Raw genomic sequence first — 20,875 nt, forward strand, 5'->3', positions numbered from 1 at the left:
CCGACAGCCTTGCTTCAACTAGACATCTTGTACCTGAGGTTTTCTAGAACACCAGAGTGCGGCCCTCCTATGCAATCTTCCGTTGACGCCTCATCAGGGACTCTTGATTTCTGAGAAATTCCCCTCCCTCAAATCCACCCCCCCTTCCCTCCTACTACCTCCAGTTCATCGGTCCACAATGGAAGAACCCTTCCGGAAACGACCCCGCCTTTCCATATTTCACAATCAGTCGATTAATCCAACCTTGGACGAAGATCTTGACACACGCCGTGTTCGCAACGACCATCTCTTGAAATCTCGCTTCGAGTCCATCTTTGAAAAGTATAGCCAGGACTTCACCGGAGTTGGCGACGAGATCGACCTTGTTTCAGGCGAGGTTGTGGTTAATAATGGACATCTTGAGGCAATGGAAAATGAAATGGATCTCGGCCTGGATACGCCTCAAGGCAGAGCCCTTTTAAGAGCCATGACCGAAACAGACGCCCTCGACGATCCTTACTTCAATGAAGCTGCAGACGATGTGATGCTGAGCATCGAAGAAATTGCCTCCAGCTTCCCAAACGACGATGACCACGGTGGTCTACCTCCTCCCGAGGATAGCGATGAAGAACTATTCGGAACTACCAACTTGTGCACACTGGCTCCTTTTGCCACCCCACCAGACTCTCGAGATGGTCACCCTTCAGGAAGCAGCATGTACGAATTAAACCCCATTGTGTCGGAATCGGACCCAGATTCCCTTTTTGAAGAACAACATATGTCTCGTTCTGAAAGTCCAGATTCCCTTTTTGGAAGTGTAGAGCCTGCACCACTTCGTTCTGGACTGGGGCAGATACCTGAAGCTCTGTACAGTAACAAGCCCATCCCGGCCCCCGCCATCGTCGAGCTTGACGAGGACTTGCGGCATAGTAGTCTGCTTGCAAGGTATGGGCCAGAGATAGGACAGGAGATTTTCACAATGATCGAAGAGACGAGGAATCAAGCAGAGGCACATATTGAACCTGCTTGGCGTATTCCCTCCAATGTGATTCCTCCTCGCATCACGCCTGAGGCATCAGACACTCGTGGAATCACCTCACAGCAACATACACAATCGCCAGCGCCAGCGCCAGTAATTTCGGTCCAGAGATCGCCAGAGAAGCGCAAATCGCTGTGGGCCATACCCAATCAACGAAAAAACAGGAAGCCACCAATGAAGGGCTCTTCCAGGCACACCCGAGCAGAGTCAGAGGACCCCCTCCAGGATGGTTTTGCTAGCGAGCATGATGTCGACAGTGCCCAGGACGAACACACTTCTGACGGTAGTTCCTATGAAGAGGCCAATTTCAAGCGGGTCCGACCAGAAGACGAAGACGAGCAACTGCGCTCCATGAGAACGGGGCATTGCCCATATTGTCAGAGAAAGTGGAAAACACGCAGTGGTGTTGTCGATCACTGGTCCAGAATCGTGCGAAAGGCTGATGCAAACGGGGATGACGGGGTGCACGACATGAATTACATTCGGGATTATCGGCAACGAACAAAGATCCGTAGTGTTCGCAAGCCACGATTGACTGTGTCGGATTTTCGGACCATGGTTGAGCTGCACGAGGGTGCCGGCCTGAGTTTCGATGAAATTGTTGATGTGGGAGCACTGCGAACTCGTAAGGTAGGGGCAGCATTGTGCGATGCATATGATCGATATCGTATGCCAGCCGAGATGGATCAGCCATCGAAGGATTGGACGGACGACGACATAAAGATGCTATGCGATCTCTGTGATCGATCAACTCGAGACTTGGGAAGTTTGACCAAGGCGCTTAAGAGATCGGACACCGATGTAGGTGCCAAGCTCGCTGAGCTATGGCTCCTGGAGATGGGCCACTCGGTCCAGGGTTTGACGGCGAAACGCGGTGTTGCAGAACAGGGGGTCGCAGGCGACAGACATGCGAATTCTTCAGCTGGACCTGTGTTCGTAAAGACCGAAGATTCGGACGACGACTTGTTCGATATCAGGACAAACTAAGGGAAGCCACCTTGGCCAAATTCAAGCTTCAAGCTTGAAGGATGTCCTCGAGTGTTGTTTTAGCTTCCCCACCAATTCCTCCTACCTGAGACCAGAATTTGGAGAGATGTCGCATTCCCGAATCGCAGAGTATTGTTGCCACTGAATGTCCTGGACCCAGCTGAAGAGCCGTTTCCAGTGCCGCCACGCCTAGGGAAACAGTCAGAATCAAGACCCTGATAGATGCTCCGAGTGCAATGCGACACTGTTGGAGAGTGGGAAATACTCACAATTTACCGCACTGCTGCTTCCAATGAAGATGCCATCATTCTCCACCAGCCATCGCGCCATGTGCTTGGCCTGTGCGTCTGTGACTTTGATAGCATCATCGACGAGGTCCCGACCAACCTCGAAATTTCTCGTGGAGCGGGTCAACCCAATGCCCTCAACAATCGTGTCAACTTGATCTCTTCGCCGTGTACCCTCTCGTTCTAGGCTATGAAACATGACGCCATGTTTGACCTTGTTATACAAGCCACTGCCCTGAGGGTCAGCAAGCACGCATCGAATCATAGGCAGTCTCGACTTCAGAAACATGCTGACTCCAGACAATGTACCGCCAGTGCCCGCGCCGGCGACAAATGCATCCAGCTTGCCGTTGACCTGCTCAAAGATCTCTGGGCCTGTGCCTTGGTAATGCGCCTGCCAATTGGCCTCTGTCTCGAATTGATCAGCGAATAAGCCCCTCCCCCTGGTGTTGGCATCCTCTGTATGCGCTCTTGCCAGGTTTCGGGCGCGGTTGACGAAGTGAGACTGATCCACAATCGGAGCTGGAGTCACCCTTTCCACCACAGCACCGAGCTTCGCCAGCAGGTCAGATTTCTCGTGGGCCTGGTCACTCGGCATGCAGATGTGGGCTTGGTAGCCTCTTGCTCGTGCTAATGTCGCAAGGCTGATTCCAGTAGATCCCACAGTACCTTCATAGATTGTGTCGCCGGAATATGGGGTCAGACGGCCAGTAGATTCAGCGTCATTGATGATCGATTGTGCGACCCGGTCTTTGGGGCTGTTGCCGGCACCGTTCAAGAATTCACATTTCGCATAGATGGTGCAACCCGTGGCTTGTGACAGAGACTTGACGATAATAAGCGGGGTGTGACCAATGGTGGATTCAATGCCGATTCCTGGTGGTGGGAGATGCTTCGACACGGACGAGGGTACCACTGATGTCGGTTGTCGAGTTGAAGTCGACCTCGAGGACCCTCGCTGTCGGAGCCGTTCAATGACGATTGCAACGGTTATCCCGGCGCCGAAGCCGATTATTATGTCCCTAGTATTCCAGTGCATTGATGCCTTTGTGCAGAAGATATTGATGTGAGATGGTCGGTTGAGATAGAAACTATTCCAGACTTAGCAAAACTAGAATTCTGAATATTTATCTGGAATTTCCTATGGTGCCGAGGTCCAAGGGAGATGGTGGTTGGGTCTTCTTCCTTCTATGAGGATGCGCGGATCCAAGCCAACACCATCAAAGCATCCAAAACCAACGGCATGAACTTCGCATAAAGTCGTGGTTCCGAGAGTCTGGCGTTGGTCCTCTCCCTCTCTCCCAAGGTGAGTAAAAACTACTCGCGCCTCAACCCGTTTAGGATGGAGGGTCATGCCGCCCTATACTCACCACGGCTAGCGCGAGCCGCTGGAGATCTAGACTATATCGAGCTTAGACTCGGTAATATGTAAATCCGATCCGATCCTCCACTTGATCGGCATCTCACTGTGGCACGTGATAGGGCTGAGCACGCCACATTCACGCGATGATGGTTTCCAGTGTTCTTTATCAAAATCTACGACAGAAACGACATGTATATACGCGGGAAGGGATCCACAAGACGATTCTCGTTCTCGCGGCTTCATTACACTCTTTGCGCTTCCTTTGCGCTTCCCAAGCAGGCTCCTTGGGGAACGCAACGCGCCACTGCCTTTTGATATAATCTCGACTTCCGCGTCAATCATCCTGGTGGGTATCTTTGAAGACACAGCGCAAGCTTCAGAGGCAGGCAATCTTCCCCGACTGGCTTGTGAGCGCTTCCTGGTGACCTTTTCGAACAATAAGATCTATCATCGTTTCACCTCTGTTCCTTACCTAGAATACTCCTCGATCACCCATCTGACGACCATAAATTGTGCTTGACGGCTGTTGGGATAGCACTCCCACGCCACCAATTAACCAGCCTGCATCTCCCCCAGGGCGAAGTCCAGAATTGGGAGCCGAGGTGACCCCTGGGGATTGCCAACTGTTCACCCCACGAAAGTCCCCTGGGAAGACCCCGACCAAGCCGGGGTTGATTGGTGCAAACTGATTGGAAGCGCCACCAAAATTTCCATCGTTCACCTCGCCCACCACCCCTCTTGGGACAGGCGGAAATGCATGCCCCGGCCTGAAATCGATGGCCGTGGGCCGTCCAACGCCAATGTCCTCCATTTCTCGCCCTCGCCAGGTCAGCAAAACGTCCTCGCGCTTCGAAACAAATTTGTCACTACCACGAGGATCTTCTACGACGCGGACGTCTCTGAAGATTGAGAACGTTGTGTGAGTGCGACGTTCTTCCCTGCGGACCATGAAGATGGCACCAACCCACCACAGTGCGGACAGCACGATAACGGCACAACCGACAGTGGGGACAAGGAACCATGGTAGAGAGATACTGTCAATCACAGGCGTCAACATGTCTTCAGGATTATCTCTTGATGACGAACTGCCGTCTGGCTTGACCCACGATGTGACCACCGGGAACAGATTCCCAACGAGATAAATGACGGAGGTACAGACACTGAGCCACGGCTTGATGTTGGGCGTCTTTCGCCGCCAGTCTCGGTGCTTTCGGAATCTTAGGGAGAGCAGTCCCACTGCCAGAAGACTGCCAAAACAGGCGTTGAGGACGTACGCGGTGGTGCCAGTCAAAATCAAATACGTGTGTTGGGGTGTTGCCCCGTAGGTGGCCAATATCAAGATTGTGCAGGTCAAGAAATGCAGCACAAACGCGCCCACCGGGGTTGGCTCCGTGTGGTGCTCGGGAGCGAGGCAACGCAGTTGTAGTAGACCTGCAAAGGGACGACTGATGGCGGGGGTCCTACGTGCCCATCTGAGCATTCGGCCAAACGAGAAGTCCACATCGAGAGCCCAGAATTTCGGCCATGGGAGCAGCCCCTCCTTCCCAATCTCCTGTTTAACACGGGCTGCAGTGTATGTCATGACGATGATATTCCCCAGGCTGGAAATGGCTAGGAAAGTGCTGAAAACCCGTCTCCCCGTTTCGGAGTCCGCGTTAGGGGAGATGGCGCCATACGTGAGGTCAAAGAATGATTCCACCACAATGCCGTCGTGGATCTGCATTTCCTTTGGAACAACCGCCATCTGTCAACGTGAAATCCGTCAGTCTATTCTTTGGGGGCGATTGAAAGCCGAGAACTCACGTAGCTCACGTTGACTGCGATATAAAGGATGCAGACAATGCTCAAAGCTAGAACCATGGCGATTGGAAAAGTCCGATGCGGATTCCTGATCTCTCCTAGGACATACTACCAGTTGTGCGACGTCAGTACATCGTCGGGATCTCTCAGCTTGTGGCGCCTTCGGTGCGTCACTGTAGCCTCAGAAGGAGAACTGCACTCACATTCGGTTGCTCAAAACCTCCGAAAGCGAAAATGATGGAGAGGAACGCTTGGGCATAACCATTCGCGCCAGACGACGAGCCACTAAAGACGTGCGAAGGTGAGAGGTTTTCTGACAAGGTCTGACTTCCGTGGGAATCAGGAAATGCGCGAGCGCAGTAGCAGATTGCTGTTACAATGATGAAGAGCATCATACAGAGCTTGACCATGGCAAACAGAGTGCTGAGCATGATACCACCTTTTCGCGAGAAGCCGTGGATGAAGCAGGCCGCAAGAGACACAAAGATGGCGACGGCGCGGATCGAGCCGTTGTTCGGGTTCTCGATGCCAGACGCTTCAAATATACGGATGGCAAAGACGACCGCATTTCCTGCCATGTTACCGAGGATGATGAATGAAATACTAAACATCGAAGCAACGAATGGAAGTGTGTCAGGGCCGTGTGCTGGCTTCCGATAAGTATATTTGAACTGCGAAAAGGTCAGTACACTGGCAACACAGCAGAGGCCTGGGTCTACGTCGCTAACATAATTCAGATCGCCACCTGATCTCGGCACGGCGAATTCATTGTTGCCCCTCTCCTCAATCCGTTTCCGAGGCACATTGAGACCATATTCAATGTAGACGTGCATTCCAGACAGAGCATAAACAATGCCGGCGAGCCACAGGAGCAGGGTGCTGCCAGTGCTCTGGGTGTTCGCGATGACCCGGCTCGGTGTTTGGAAAATTCCAGTACCTGACGAAGGGATCAGCTCCTGGAACCTAGAGGGGTTTCTCGTCAGGTGAACTCACCAATCATCCTGTTGATTATGAGGCCCATAACAGCGACATATCCCAGCTTGAACGGGGGCTCTGGTGCCCAAGTTACAAGTCTTCTGGGGTCTCCATTCTCTGAGAATAAACTATCCACGTCGTGAAGATCAATCTGCTGCGACCGAGCGTGATCAAAAGGAGCGGCAGGGCTTGAAGCACTGTCTACGGAATGCAATTGAGCGTTATCCATAGCAGAGATAGAATTTACAACACTTTCTGGAGAGGGGATCCAGAGAATCAGAACACAAAGGCAAGAAATGTCATCTTTGAAATCTGTCGCGAGGATGGCACAACCCTCTCCCATCTCGCAAAGGTGCGGCTGATGGTCATCGAGTCCATGTCAATCTGCTCTCCGGTCGCCTTGCCAAGGGAGGCATTGCCTTGCAAGCGCACGCTGCCTTCGTCGCCTTAGCAAGCCTCACCGCTAGACTGTGTTGTGGCTGTCATAGTGAACAGCTGTCATTGGATGAAGTTGCTCGGTACTGGCGAAAATGTAAGAACCAAGATATGCCAACAACATTCAGAAGCGATAAGGGGGGTACCACAGCCTGATCGAGCACCACGACGTTGATGAAGGAAGATGTTGCAACATGTTGGATAAGAAAGGTACCATAAATATGACCAGTAGCGCCGAGCTACTAGAGATTTCTCTTTTAGCCTGCCTACGACGTCCAACACAGGCATAGACAACACGCTGCCCACTCCAGATAGCCAAAAGAAAATCAATCTTTCCTTTTGGATAGCTATTCGACTCACTCATCATTTACGTACTCTTAGGGCAAGTATGATTCAGCTCGGTGACATCATTCAGGTTAGCAAGACGGCGTGGGAAATCTATAGCATGGGCTGGTTGGGGACATCCTCCGCTGGTAAGTCGAAAGAAACCCTTCACGAGAGCTTTTCATGCCTTTTCTTGCTGCTCATGGACTTGTAGCAACACAGTATGCGCAATTTGGAAGGGCTTTCTTTGGTCTCGCAGATAGCTTGAACTACTTGGTTCAGGAATTGAAGGATGCCTACCAACATGCCACACAGCAATCCCGTGGAGATTTTACTGCTTTGGACGAGATCATTGGAGACTACTGGAGAACCATAATAGACTGTAAAGCACTTTACGAGAAGAACCGTCTATATGGCATGCGCAGCGGTCCGCTGGCAAACATCGAATGGAATCTCGTGATTCAGCCGGAGGCGGCTGCTCTACAACAGAGACTCTTGTTGCAGCAAACCAAAATTCAAATCATCGTAGAACCTTTGAGACTTGATCTACTTCGTCAGATCCTTACCGGAGTTCATCAAGTCCAAGATACGGTCAATGATGTCTACGCACTCGTCCAGCGTTTGGTCGATCAAGGGGCGACAGAACAGCAACAACAGCTCCAGCTCCTTTGGTCATGCCCTGTTGAGATTGCCCAAAGGTTTCACGCGGCCGCTCAAGGAGGGACTGAATCTCAGACGGGTGTAGCAATCCGACCATTGTCAGAAGCCACCGATGCCTTTCTCTATCATTTTGAAAGGTCGACCAGAGACGCCGGGTCTCCAGACAGAGAGCACTTGAGTCTTTTGAAGTGTGTGTGGCTAATAGAACAGATCGAGGGCCATGCAGACCTTGGACATGCCGCCAACAGGTTCTACTGGAGGTCGTACGTAAGAGGTCTTAAGCTGGTACGTGTATGCACTACTGAATTGCAAAGAGGACAAACTAATCGCAGCCATGGCAGAGACTCTCCCAGGATTGCAGGAGATTCAATTCTGACCACGGTTCTGACCACCTGGCTCTCACTGCAAGCGTACGGCCATGGCCAGACTCGGAGTTCTTCATCTGGCCCCCAATCATCCTGGGGCCGCTTCTTCCTCCCATTGTTACGTTTCCAGATCTCATAATGGAGGAAATCCTCGTTGCGTGCGTTTGGCTGTTGGTCAAGCCCGTTAAACCTTTGCAGCTGACACCATTGTTCGCAGCGAGTTGGCGAGGCCAAGGCCTTCGCTTGATCGACGTCTTCGCCTTCTACGCGGGCCGAACGGCAAGATGCGTATGGTCATATCAGCGGTAGAAAGAATTGGCGAAGAAGAAAGAAGTGACAGTAAGGGGGAGGATCACCGGTCTCACATCATTCCTCTCTGTCCATTCTAGCTGATGACTTCGCAGGTCAGACATTGAATTTCAATCTCGAGGTGGCCGAACTAGTTCCATTGTTCGCCATTTGCTTGGACGGAGGTCTGCCAAAATGTATTCTCAGAACGGAATGGGATCAGGCAGAGCTAGAATTCAGATCTATAAGGGAGGTTTTGAAGTTTCAGAGTGCCATGACCGGCTACGAGGTCTACAAGGATTACTCAAAGTATGCACATTGCGTGGCGTCTCGTTCACATGGCCAGGATCTAATCAGCGCATGCGCAGGCAAGTGGAGAAACTCGGGCTTTTCCTGACAACGGGGACCCTGTTCGAAGTTGGTGCAGCTCATATTCAGCTTTGGGTTCCACGGGCTTCTGAAAGGCCACCTAAGACGGCTTCGACTCCTGGCTCGGATTCTGCTTCGCCGCGAGCGTCTTTCGGGCCAGACTCTTCTTCCCAGAGCTCTTTGCGTTCTCGAGACAGCACCTTCAGTCTCGAAGGCCCTCGTCGCGGATCAGCTGCGACGTCTACTCAGTCTATGTCAGCTGTTCAACCGACGCTTTCAGCAAAAGCTCAAAAGGCAAAGGAACCAGCCCGCGTTCCTAGCGAGAGGGTTACCTTGGAAGAAGGACCCCAACCGCCGTTGCTCGTTTTATTCCTCACTGCTATCACCCCCCACCAAATAACGGGATTCGACCCTAGCACTGCGCCGTTTAGCATAATGACCATCTCGCTCGAGGAAGGAATTGAACCCTTTTATCACCGGTGCAACTGCCTACAAAGTGAGAAAACCTGCACAGTGGTGGCGCTGGAATCAAAGAGGCATTGTGGTCTTCCCGCGAAGAGGATCAGCGTCGAAGACCTGAGCTCATGGGATCTGATGCGCTGGCGGACCTCAACCCAGGCGTTTTCTCACAATACGTCGCGCCTACCGTCTCAGAACGGACAGCCACAGATATTCTCTCACCTCCACAGGGTCACTCTCTATTTCCGCGACCCGCATTCAAGACGTGAATTTGGCGGATACTGTTGTAATTGTGCCCCGCACCCGTCTGGGGCTTGCGTCCGTGACAATCATCAGGGGTTACTGGGGCGCTTGAGATGGAAAAACAGCGAGGTGGTATGAGAGTTTAGATGAGGCGGCACAGGTGAAAGAGCTTCCAAGAGTGGAAGAGCCCCTTGTGCAGAAGGCGGTGATGAAATCAAAGTGCTCATGGATTCTGGTATGGTTCGTGATTACGGCGCCCGATGTTTTGGCTAAAGATTAATGGCCAAAGGAGGGCGTTAGGCGTACTTGAGGCGCTTTATCTCTGAGGAGGAAGTATGTCTGATAGGAACCAGGGGGCTGTCTTCTAGACGAAAGTCATCTCAAACAAGCTAGAAACCTAGATCAACGCTGCTTGCCCTGAAGTTGTCAGTGCTTTGATTGATGCCGAAGTCCTCGCTTGAGATACGTTCATATTTCACGCTCGGCCTTGTCCCTATGACTGTTCCTTGCTGAACTCAATGACCGCTAAACCGCAATCCCATTGATTCAGCGCATTACACTTGTCTTTTGCATGAGTCAAGGTCAAATCTCTTGCGATTGATTCGTCCATCTCTCCATCGAGCATTTGGAACGAGCGGGCCTGGGTAGGCGACCTGGCTTCAGCTGACAGGCTGCGTGGCTGACTAAGATGTTACCTATCTTGGACTGGGATCCACGGATCAATAGTTTCTCCGCAAAGAAGCGAATCCATCAAATATTCAGTCCTCCGTCGATCTCTAAGCGTGTACTGGAATATGGCTGCATACAGGCAACGAATACCTCACCATCCTTCCGCATCTTACGGAGCTGGTTTGCTTCGCTGACCGTCTTTGTTCCTCGAGGGAGTGGTTTATGCCATGGACTCACCGACTGTATTGCGCATCTTCCGACAGCTGGCTCGACCGTCGCGGCAATGTGTCTACAACCCCAAATCCCAAGTGAGCAGGTCGGCAGCACCCTTTTCCAGCCAACATCGATCCTATGCTATAGGGCGAAAGAGCCATACGGACGAGCGTGGAGATAGTACATGGCAGCAGCGGACGGATATACTTCCTCGAGATGTCACACAACAGATTAAAGAGTTCCCTCGCATCACTGCAAAAGATTTACGACACCGCACCCAACGTCCCCGACGGGTCAAGATGTACACGAGGGACTTTATTGAAGGTATGGACACCCCACCACTCACAAGGCTGGTTTGATCGCAGCTAACATCTCAACAGACAGCTTGTATAACCCAAATTATGGGTACTTTACCAAGCATGCGACCATCTTTAATCCCGGCGAACCCTTCGACTTTCCCAATATCAAGGATGGCGCCGAGTTCAACCGATTAGTGGACCGCAGTTATGTCGAGTTTGAGGATGCCCTCGATTCCATCCAACCAAATGATCTGAGACAACTCTGGCATACCCCGACGGAGCTCTTTCGACCGTTTTACGGCGAGGCCATCGCACGATACCTTGTCACCAACTATAAAATGACCCTGTACCCGTACCACGATCTGATCATCTACGAAATGGGAGCTGGAAATGGCACGCTCGTACGTAATATACTCGACTTTATCCGAGAGAACGAGCCGGAAGTCTACACACGCACTCAGGTCAAGATTATCGAGATATCTGCCTCCCTTGCCGGGCTTCAATTGACCAATCTGCGACAATCTCCCTATGGTCGTGAACACCTCGAAAGGCTGCAGATCATCAACCGGTCGATATTTGACTGGAATGAATACATTCACTCGCCCTGCTTCTTCCTGGCCCTGGAGGTCATTGACAACTTTCCACATGACAGCCTGCGGTACGACCCGGATACTGAAGAGCCTCTCCAAGGCAGCCTCCTCATCGACCAAGACGGCGAGTTCTTTGAGATTTACGAGAAGCATCTCGACCCAGTCGTTCGGCGGTACTTGCAGCTCCGCCAGGTTGCTGCTCGTTCTCCCTTTACCACCCCTGTCTCGGGTCCCAAGTTCCTGCGCACCCTCCGGCATTCTCTCCCGCTGGCGCCCAATCTCACCAAGCCCGAATACATCCCAACATCATTGATGCAGTTCTTCGACATTCTGCATCGCTTCTTTCCCGCCCACCGACTGGTCCTGTCCGACTTTAACTATCTGCCGGACGCGGTTCCCGGCCTGAATGCTCCAGTGGTGCAAACCCGGTACCAACGCCGCAATGTCCAGGTGACGACGCCATTTGTCTACCAGGGTTACTTTGACATTTTCTTCCCCACCGATTTTGCCATGATGGAGGACGTCTACCGCGCAATCACCGGAAAGCTGACACGTGTTTCAAGCCACCAAAGTTTCCTGGAGAGCTGGGCAATTGTCGAGGAGACCATGGTCCGGAATGGAGAGAACCCTTTGTTGAGCTGGTACGCCAATGCTAGCGTCATGACCACAGTTTAGTGGAGATGAATTGGAGTCAGGTCTAAGCAAGGACGAGGAGATCTAGCTATAGGAACATTCACACCATGTAGATGAAGGTTACATGGTCGAGTCACCCGCATGTCAAAGCGGAGGCTGCCTGAATCACCCTCGGTATAGTATAAGATTTCGGTCAAGGGCATGTCTGTTTCTAATGCTCCGGTCATGGGGCTAGACTCAGGCTCAATCCGAACAAACCTGCTCAACCCTGTACGCGAAATGTTCTCCCGCTTGCTGTTTTCCTTTCCCTTTCTTCCGTTTCCGGCCTAGCACGATTGAGAACTAGAGAAGGAGAATCAGCGCCCGACGGACGATAAATGAAGGGTTGTATTTACCTTGCAAGAAATCAGCGGTCCGCCGTCTCATTCGGGAATGAATATAGGCCTTGGAGGCTTTGATGTGGTAGTGGAAATAATCTCGGAATGTTTGAATGTGGGAGATGACTTGTTCTCGACGGTTGCGGGTCAGATGTCGCGGGAAAAGGACTGACAGGTTAGTTAAGGCTTCCAGCAGACAAGACGTATCGAGAGCTGGGGTGCGGGGGCATCATTCTTACCAAATGTGATGAATCCAACCTCTCCCTTCTCGCCGGTGCGGCCGACGCCTTTCAATCCTTGTAACTCGAGAGGGGGATCACTCCTGAATAGGACCTGGGGCGCATTTTGAATGGCTCTCCGTCGGGCGTCGACGAATTCTTGTAAAAACACTTTTGCAAAGATCTTGTCCACGGCGTCGCTGAACAAGGTGGAGAAGATGACCGTGACGCGATCGTGAGAGGCTTTGATGTAGATGGCCTCAGCCTCGCGGTAATGGATCGACATGACTTGTCCTCCTTCCGCAACTCCCTGTGGGGCAGATTCGGACGTGTATTTGGCGGCTTCCTCGGCGAGGGCAGAGAATTCGTCAAAGGCTTTCTCGAATGGGGCTGCCATGACGTTTCGCTTCAGCAGGCTGATCCTGCGGACTAGCTCTTCTTTTTCTTCCGGTGTTGGGGGGAGGGACTCGAGGTCAATGAGGATGCTGAAATCGTAGCCGGCTTCGGTGTCGGTGATGTAGTTTCCATATTCTCGTTGCAGGACGACTTCGGCGCCATATTGGACTAGTTCTCGAAAACACTTTATCTGTAAAGAGATGAGAATCTGAGTCTTTGTATTAGGAGTCGAGATGTGGAAGGTGACGCCGTCAAAATCCGACACGACTTGGTCGATTGAGGTTGGTGCAGCACCGGAGAAACGCTCGGTTAGAATGGATTGCAGGAGAACGTTTTCGTAGTCGAGGAGTAGCATGGTGATCGGTTACGCCTCTCAACGAGGGTTGGGGAGAGGAGGATGAGTGGTGCTTGTGTTGCAGGAGGCTTTCGTTGGAAAGACTCAGGTCTGAATTGTAGGCAAGGAAGCCTAGTGCTCGTCGTCCTGAATGAGATGAGGGCAACGTCAGACAGTCAAGTCAAGTTGTGGCTGGTGGTTGCAGGTGGGGGCTGAGGGGGCCGAGGGGCTGAGGGGACTGCAGGACCTGGGGGTGCAACCTGCGTCTTGATCACTGTGGTTCGCAGCAAAGCTTGGCGACTAGTAATGTCTTCGGTCGCTACTGTATGGCGTGTTGCCACAAGGCTTGGAGAGTAGGGGGGAAAGGAGTTTCTGTATATTGACTGTATACTTGATCTACCGCGATTTATTCTCTTGGAAAGGTGTTCAGAAGAAGAGACACACAAAGTGTCCATGGACAATGACCCTTACCACATCATATTTGCAACGTTTTAGTTCACCTGCCAGGTGAGGAAGCCGTGTTGATGTTTTCTCCCTGCGCATTGATCGCGTCGGTTGGAATGCGCAGCTGCCCAGGCATTTCTGTTCCTCCTCCTGCTCCTGCTCCTGCTCTTGCCTGGCCGAGATATCGCCCACCCGCGCCTTCCGTATATTCTGATCTTTCTTTTGACCGAAGCAGGTCCATGCATGTAACTCTTTTTTCTTACACTCTCTTGCTCAGGGAGTTGCTGCACCTTGGTTGACCATGAACTGCTTCTTCTTCACCTCTACCATCTCTATACTCTCTCCTAGGGTCTGCACATAATTTGCCCCTTTCTCCATGTGGCCACTGTCACGTCTTTTCCCCGTGCAGAATCAGTTCCCTAGCACTCATCATGTACAAGTCTCTCTTCGTCACACTCGTTCTCGTCCTCGGGCAACATTCCACGCCCTGCGACTCTGTCACGCTTTTTCGCAGCCCTCTTAGTCAAAGAACAGAAGGTGAGCCTCTGTTTGCGTTGGCTGCAGCCATCTTATTGACCGTGGTCGCTAGCCATGCCACTCGACTGGGGAGCCGCTCATGCTAAAGCTGGTCGTTTTGTTGATCAATTGACCCTAGAGGAAAAGCTTCATATGGTCCGAGGCAATACTTCCACACGGGGACCTGGATGCACTGGCAACATCGAGCCAATCCCTAGACTATCATTTCCAGGCATTTGCTTCCTCGACGGCCCCAATGGTGTGAATCGGAATGAACTAGTCAGCGTCTTTCCTGCCGGCGTCACCACCGCTGCGACCTGGGACAAGCGTTTAATGTACAAGCGTGGTCTTGCCATGGGCTCCGAGTTCAAAGGGAAAGGTGGCCATGTCTTTCTCGGGTGGGTGGCCCATGACTCGAAGTCTTGAATGACTAATAACAATATTGCAGACCCAATGCCGGTCCCATCGGCCGCCATCCTGCCGGAGGCCGCAACTGGGAAACCTTTTCTCCCGATCCTTACCTCACTGGTGTTGCAATGGAAGCCACAATCAGAGGCGTTCAAGCAAATGGTGTACAGACTGCCTCGAAACATTATATCGGAAACGAACAAGAGACTCAACGATCAAACACAACCCTTGCGAATGGCACTCATATAAATGCCATATCTTCCAATATCGATGATCGTACCATGCACGAGCTGTACCTGTGGCCCTTTTCAAATGCTGTCAGAGCAGGTACCTCCTCCGTCATGTGCTCATATCAGCGACTGAATCAGACCTATGCCTGCGAAAATCCGGCTCTGTTGAACTCGATCTTGAAGGCAGAGCTTGGATTTCAGGGTTATGTGGTTTCAGATTGGCTCGCCACCCATTCCACCGCCCCATCCGCCAACTCAGGTTTAGATCTCGAGATGCCTGGCTTCTTACCCATCCCAATAGCAGGAGCAGTCCAATTCTTCGGTCCTCAGCTCGCACAGGCGGTCAGAGACAACTCTGTTCCTCTCAGTAGACTGGATGACATGGTTCGGAGAATCATGACCCCTTATTTTCTTCTTGGCCAAGATAGCCCTCGGTATCCTACTCCAGATCCTTCAATTCCCTTCGTCCTTGCAGTATCCCAATTTGGCCTGCCTACTGCGCGAGCCTGGTTCGAAAATCTGCTCGGTATTCCCTGGACTGAACCTAGACCCCGAGATGTGAGAGCTGATCATGCCTCTCTTATTCGCAGGATCGGTGCCGAGGGCACGGTTCTCCTCAAAAACGTTAACGCAACCCTACCCCTATCAAAAGTCACAAATATTGGCGTCTTTGGAAGTGCAGCTGGAGATCTGGTGGGCGGGTTGCAATACCCCGACGAAGGAAACCCGTCACTCGGACCCGTAGTCATCGGCGGAGGTTCAGGGTCTGGCCGCCTTTCTTACATTGTCTCCCCGTTGGCAGCAATCAAGACCCAAGCGCAAAGGACTGGAGCGCGTGTTCAGTATGTCACAGACGATAAGATCATCTTGTCATCCAAACTCGCAATCTATCCCACACCAGAGGTCTGCCTTGTCTTTTTAGCAGCGTTTGCTAGAGAGTCACGAGATCGGGATGGTCTCGAAGCTGATAGAAACAGTACCGCTGTTGTCCGCACCATTGCAGAAACGTGCCCGAATACCATTGTTTTCGTTCATGGCCCTGGTGTTGTCACTATGCCCTGGGCCGATCATCCAAATATCAAGGCCATTCTCGCTGGACACTATCCCGGGCAGGAGATTGGCAATTCGGTGGTGGACGTTCTCTGGGGCTCGACAGAGCCTTCCGGGCGCCTACCATACAGTATTCCCATGTTTGATAACCAAACAAGCCTTCCTATCGTGACCGAACGGAGTGGCCCAGGCGAGAATGATTGGCAGGCCGACTTTATAGAAGGCCAACTGATCGACTATCGAGCTTTTGATGCCCACAAGGTCAAGCCGAGATACGAGTTTGGGTTTGGACTTTCATACACAACATTCAATATCTCGAGCATCAACGTTACGGCCAAAGTGGCAAACCCTGCACCCCTTCCGGACCCTAGGCGTGCGGTCCAACCGGGGGGGAATCCGACGTTATGGACAGAGCTTGTTTCAGTCACGACCAAGATCCGAAACACTGGACGCTCTGCTGGATCCGTCGTACCTCAACTCTATCTGACATTTCCTTCAACTACGCCGGAGGGAACTCCTCCCAAGGTGCTTCGAGGATTTGAAAAGCTATATCTGCGAGCGGGAGCTAGCAGTGAGGTCGAGTTCGGACTCATGAGACGTGACGTTAGCTACTGGGATGTGGCCAGGAAGAATTGGGTGATTCCCCAAGGAGAATTTCAAATCAGCGTGGGGTACAGCTCAAGAGACTTGGCTGTCTCCGCAAAGATGCGGGTACTGACGTGATGAGTCCAGTCTAAATTCTCTTCAAAGCAGCCAGCCATCATGAAGAGAAGGAAACAAGTGATGACTACCGCTGGATGACATTGCGTAGGAAAGCTTGTATGCGTGCTATGTGTGAGGCGTTTGGGTCGATCAGGGTTCTGGCGTCTCGAATTTGATCAACGATGAGATGCAAAGGAAAGGCATCGTAGGACTAAGGTAAGCGCAACTGGTTGGTCGCGGGCCTTATTGCATTACAACTTTATAAACAGGTGTGCCCATGTCACTGCCGGCTATCAAGCAAGCAACCCTCACGATAGAATTAACAAGTCAGACTAGATACTGAGATATCTTTAGGGGCCGACGAGGTTCTTGACATTAGCTTGTAATCCATCTATCCATCTTTCTAGGCCTTTCTCCTGGCTGCGTCTGTGATTAGGGTTTAGGGCGCGCTAGACTGGCTTTTGATACACCTGAGTCTGGTGTGGTGGCTTTTCAAATTGCATCGGGGTTGCAATTCCCCTGCCCAACGGGCCCGGGGAAAAGTGCCCACTACTCTCTGGCAAAGTGGGAGAATCGAACCGATGATCTGTGGGGGGAGGTGGGAAGTACAGCTGGAGGTCTTGTTGCGGTTGCTGCGACGTTGGTTGGCCTTGCCATAGCGCTGTCTGGACGCCGCCGTACCGTGTCTCGTCATGGCTCATTTTGTCATGGGCAAATGTCTGGCTTCTACCCAATCTGGGCTCCTTGAAGTCAACACCCTCGAGACCGCCGAATATGACATCCCTCGCCTCGGTCACGGGTACATGCCCGTCGAGATTGGTCCACTTGCCACCCATACCAGCCTCCTCAAACATCATCCTCTGAACCTGCAATTTGTCATCCAAGATCCAACGAACACGTCGAAACGAGCCAGGACCGCCACGTACGCCTCGGGACTGCAGCCAGGATACAGTCGGCTGAAGCAAGAAAAACACAATGATAATGACTATCCCGACAGCAAAGACAATCACCAACCCCAACACTGAAAATGACACGGTGTCACCTAGAACCCCGACCTTCTGTGAATAACACATGGCCTTGGTGGCCGCATCAAATGGCTCCTCCAGGTAAGTACCAGGCGGAAATGTGTCTTTTGAGACACTCGAAGCGGCATATTCGACAGCGCTGCGTTGCAATTTAGCTAGGCTCACGTCGTACCAGGCCGAGACCTCGCGCTGCCATTGAGTAGAAGTCAGCTCGGATAGCTGATTCTGGTTCTGAACTGTTTCACTGGCAAGGAGGGCTGACGCGCCCCGGCCGCCAATTGAGTGATAGATACTCAGGGCCCGAGATGTGAGAATGAGGCGGGAAGCAACGGCGAATTGTAGGGAATTGAAGTTGAGAGAGATCGATGATGTCTCATTGATGTAGCTGTACGCTTGTTGGTAGCCTGTGAGTGGGGTGCATTGATTTTCGGCCATGTTGACACTACAGTACTGATACTGGTCCTGGCACGCCATGACGCTGACATATTCATCCGCGGAATAGTACGATAAGTCGACCCCAGCAAAAGTGCCGAGATCGACGCGAAAATTGGCGGAAAAGAACGGATCATTAGTCGGATACGTATACTTGATCGAATTCGAGGCGAGAAAGATCAAGGTGAGGTCGGCCGATGTTTGGTCGAGTTCAGGGATCGATGTCCACTGTGTGGCATCCAAGGGGGCCTGTGTTGCCCTGTGCATTATATTAGACTTGGGAACGCCAAGGCCGAGTTACAGAAAGATGAGAGACTTACACCAATTCATAGCCGAAGCCATCGATCAACGCGTGTTGATTGTACATGTAAGTGATATTGTTTCCTAGTCCGGCATCGGTGTATGTTCCATACTGGTACTGGCGGATACGGTCGCCTGCTAATCCCAGCCCATCGAGACCGGTAGAGTTGATCACTTGGACATACTGTTGGGTGACTTTGAGTGGTGAGCACGTAGCGACATGGCGGAACCCAACTCGTCCCGATTGGGGGGCATTGATACCCAAGTCGTTGTGAGAGTCAATAACTCCTGAATCGAGTTGGAAGGCTCGAGGGGCGGAGCAGATGGAGGGATCGGCAAAGGGACAAGAGACTTCTGATGCTGTGTATTGGATGCTCGGTTTTGTATAAGTGCTGCAGCGCAGATTGTTGAAGCTAGAGGCTTGGGCGTAACATTGACGGGCATAGGAAGCAGCAAGGATGGTATCATTGAGATCTTTGTTCTGCATGGCGACGGTGCGGGAGTTGATATCTGCAGAAGCATTGACAGCCCAGAAACCACACGAGTCACTTACAATGAGTCTCTGGGCACCAGCAGCCTGGGTGATGAGACCAGTCAAGACGGACGCAGCGCTGAAAGCAATCATAAAGAGCAGGGCCAAGATGGCGAGGGGTAAGGATCGGGACCATGGTTTCCGACCGGCTCTTCGCCAATGCCAGGCAGTCTCAGTGAAGGACTTGGTTGCTTCTGCTGGGGAAGTAGAGTTGCGGAAGATCAACTGGTGCTGGTGATGCAAGCCATCCCTGGCCTGGGAGGTGGAGGATAATTGATGTATCGTGTAGCTGAGAATTCTCCACAAACAAGAGCTGACAATGGTGACAAAAAGAGCAAGGAAGGCTGTTAAGACAGACGCCCAACGAGAGGAAAGGGTGAGGGTGCTACCAAGGACAGCACCCCGTGACCAATCAACCCAGGCACCAGTGAAGATATGGGCCCCAGTGAGGGAGGGCATGTTGCAGAGGGCAAACTGGGGAATTTGGGAGAGGACCAAAGGAACGAGATGGTGAAGGAAACAAGCTTGAGGGCCCTTAAGAGTGAGTATTGCATGCTGGGCCGATGATGACAAGAGGGAATGAAGGTATTATAGCAAGACTGCAGGGGGCCCCAACGACAGATAGCAGACAAAAATGACAAGGCGTTGCTGAGTCTGAGACAGACCTAGCAAAAAGAGTATGCGCATGATGAAGTGACTTGGGCTGAAGGGAAGTTCTGCAGAATGAAAAGTCAAGTCTGAAGAGGGTATGGGTGACCACGAGGCGGGTGAGGAACGAGGTGGAATCGTCCAATCGCAAGTTGCATAGGGGCTGGAACGAGCCGCAACGAAGCTAGCAGAGGCTCTGCCACGAGGACATCTGGCCGAACAATGGATATTGGCTGTAGAATGACGCTAGCTCAAGCATCTGAGAGAGGTGAGGCTTCTGGAAGACATGGGCGTGTACTGGATGTACGCTGCGGAGGAGCGGTGGAAGCTGGAAGCTGGATTAGCGTCGGGGAACCAAAATAGACATTTGAAATGTCCATGGCTTGAACGGATGGGAAAGATGACAATCGGGCATGGCGTCTTGTCTGCGTCTCATTAGCTTAGCAATCTCAGGGCTGAAGGGCCGAGGGGTGTAGGCTAGACCAAAGCATAGCGGCACAGCGTCAAATATGTCTACGGAGTGGTGGTAATAACAGAGAGCCACATTTGTCCCCAGATCTGTTGTATCCTTGGCAGTCAAGACTGGAGTAACGCTGGACACGAGGTGCCAAGGTGGGCTTTTCCGATCTAGGAATGTCGAATCTGGTTCAAATGGTACCGTGGCCTTGAGGTTGCCCGTGGCTTGAACCTTGGTACCTAGCTTGAGGATACCAAAGGTATTCCAGGCTTTTTTCTCTGTAGGTCGGCATGAAACCCGTGAGGGTGCTGGACTGGATTTCAAGAAGAACAACTAAAGAGAGAATCAGACTCATCGACTCATCAAGATTGAATGGGAAACTTGAAGAATGTCGTACCTTCCGCTGCGGGGTCAAGTTCCCCACCTGCCATGTGGAATTATTATTATATGTGTATCTTTTCGGGAAGCCGCCTCTCGACGACCTGAGACCACAGATCCCTATCGACCTAGGTAAGTTTAGGTAGTCGGTTTACCAACATTGAAATCCCATCTGCAAGGGCAAGTCGAAAGGCATTGGCCCCTCGATAGGTGTACCCATACGTATATGGAAACGAACAACTTGCTATCAAAAGGGTCCTTTTGCGTATGTAGCCATATATGTAGGCCTTAGGAGCTAAGTCGCCAGGTTGAGAAAATGACCGAACCCAGTCTTGGAGTCGCTGAACACGTTTATACTCGCCAACAGACCAACTGAGGGTGAACGCGCAGAGGCATGAATAGGGACGCCTCTTAAATTGGGTGTTGGAAGTTGGCTGGAACCTTCTCTTCC

General features: G+C 51.9%; 7 protein-coding genes across 8 annotated transcripts; 3 read left to right on the plus strand and 4 right to left on the minus strand.

Moving 5' to 3' along the window:
• Positions 1–8: 8 nt before the first annotated feature.
• PV10_07906 (uncharacterized protein) lies at positions 9–2,217 on the plus strand. The gene has a single exon (XM_016372863.1). It carries the CDS (start codon positions 179–181, stop codon positions 2,003–2,005), a length of 1,827 nt encoding a protein of 608 aa, XP_016222195.1. The 5' UTR covers positions 9–178; the 3' UTR covers positions 2,006–2,217.
• On the minus strand, positions 371–3,585 carry PV10_07907 (uncharacterized protein). The gene is made up of 2 exons (XM_016372864.1): positions 2,275–3,585; positions 371–2,194 (listed from the first exon to the last, which is right to left on the minus strand). Exons 1-2 carry the CDS (start codon positions 3,329–3,331, stop codon positions 2,034–2,036), a joined length of 1,218 nt encoding a protein of 405 aa, XP_016222196.1. The 5' UTR covers positions 3,332–3,585; the 3' UTR covers positions 371–2,033.
• A 276-nt stretch (positions 3,586–3,861) lies between these two features.
• On the plus strand, positions 3,862–9,599 carry PV10_07908 (the record flags this gene model as incomplete). 2 transcript variants are annotated; one of them, XM_016372865.1, is made up of 8 exons in its annotated part: positions 3,862–6,136; positions 6,193–7,338; positions 7,404–8,134; positions 8,191–8,372; positions 8,432–8,553; positions 8,619–8,811; positions 8,871–9,296; positions 9,386–9,599. In XM_016372865.1, the coding sequence occupies exons 2-8, from the start codon at positions 7,254–7,256 to the stop codon at positions 9,597–9,599; spliced, it is 1,953 nt and encodes a 650-aa protein (XP_016222197.1). In that variant the 5' UTR covers positions 3,862–6,136; positions 6,193–7,253. The 2 variants fall into 2 exon arrangements, with proteins under 2 accessions (XP_016222197.1, XP_016222198.1); XM_016372866.1 differs by having other exon boundaries at positions 6,193–8,134.
• PV10_07909 (uncharacterized protein) lies at positions 4,128–6,659 on the minus strand (the record flags this gene model as incomplete). Its single annotated transcript, XM_016372867.1, has 5 exons — positions 4,128–5,399; positions 5,459–5,563; positions 5,659–6,126; positions 6,184–6,392; positions 6,449–6,659. The coding sequence occupies 5 exons, from the start codon at positions 6,657–6,659 to the stop codon at positions 4,128–4,130; spliced, it is 2,265 nt and encodes a 754-aa protein (XP_016222199.1).
• A 779-nt stretch (positions 9,600–10,378) lies between the features above and the next one.
• PV10_07910 (uncharacterized protein) lies at positions 10,379–12,598 on the plus strand. Its single transcript, XM_016372868.1, has 2 exons — positions 10,379–10,779; positions 10,836–12,598. Exons 1-2 carry the CDS (start codon positions 10,470–10,472, stop codon positions 12,017–12,019), a joined length of 1,494 nt encoding a protein of 497 aa, XP_016222200.1. The 5' UTR covers positions 10,379–10,469; the 3' UTR covers positions 12,020–12,598.
• Positions 11,873–13,458, minus strand: PV10_07911 (uncharacterized protein). The gene is made up of 3 exons (XM_016372869.1): positions 12,594–13,458; positions 12,373–12,522; positions 11,873–12,319 (listed from the first exon to the last, which is right to left on the minus strand). Exons 1-3 carry the CDS (start codon positions 13,321–13,323, stop codon positions 12,240–12,242), a joined length of 960 nt encoding a protein of 319 aa, XP_016222201.1. The 5' UTR covers positions 13,324–13,458; the 3' UTR covers positions 11,873–12,239.
• Positions 13,459–16,898: 3,440 nt separating this feature from the next.
• PV10_07912 (uncharacterized protein) lies at positions 16,899–19,400 on the minus strand (the record flags this gene model as incomplete). Its single annotated transcript, XM_016372870.1, has 2 exons — positions 16,899–18,368; positions 18,430–19,400. 2 exons carry the CDS (start codon positions 19,398–19,400, stop codon positions 17,102–17,104), a joined length of 2,238 nt encoding a protein of 745 aa, XP_016222202.1. The 3' UTR covers positions 16,899–17,101.
• Between the last annotated feature and the right edge of the window lie 1,475 nt (positions 19,401–20,875).

This window comes from Exophiala mesophila, assembly GCF_000836275.1.
Source record: "Exophiala mesophila strain CBS 40295 unplaced genomic scaffold supercont1.5, whole genome shotgun sequence".
NCBI lineage: Eukaryota > Fungi > Ascomycota > Eurotiomycetes > Chaetothyriales > Herpotrichiellaceae > Exophiala > Exophiala mesophila.

Coding starts and splice junctions, on each gene's coding strand:
- PV10_07906 (XM_016372863.1), top strand. CDS start 179: ATGGAAGAACCCTTCCGGAAACGACCCCGCCTTTCCATATTTCACAAT.
- PV10_07907 (XM_016372864.1), bottom strand. CDS start 3,331: ATGCACTGGAATACTAGGGACATAATAATCGGCTTCGGCGCCGGGATA. Junction 2,195..2,274: donor AAGCAGCAGTGCGGTAAATT/GTGAGTATTTCC, acceptor CTGTTTCCCTAG/GCGTGGCGGCACTGGAAACG.
- PV10_07910 (XM_016372868.1), top strand. CDS start 10,470: ATGGACTCACCGACTGTATTGCGCATCTTCCGACAGCTGGCTCGACCG. Junction 10,780..10,835: donor CACGAGGGACTTTATTGAAG/GTATGGACACCC, acceptor ACATCTCAACAG/ACAGCTTGTATAACCCAAAT.
- PV10_07911 (XM_016372869.1), bottom strand. CDS start 13,323: ATGCTACTCCTCGACTACGAAAACGTTCTCCTGCAATCCATTCTAACC. Junction 12,523..12,593: donor GGTTGGATTCATCACATTTG/GTAAGAATGATG, acceptor CTAACCTGTCAG/TCCTTTTCCCGCGACATCTG. Junction 12,320..12,372: donor GACCGCTGATTTCTTGCAAG/GTAAATACAACC, acceptor CTCCTTCTCTAG/TTCTCAATCGTGCTAGGCCG.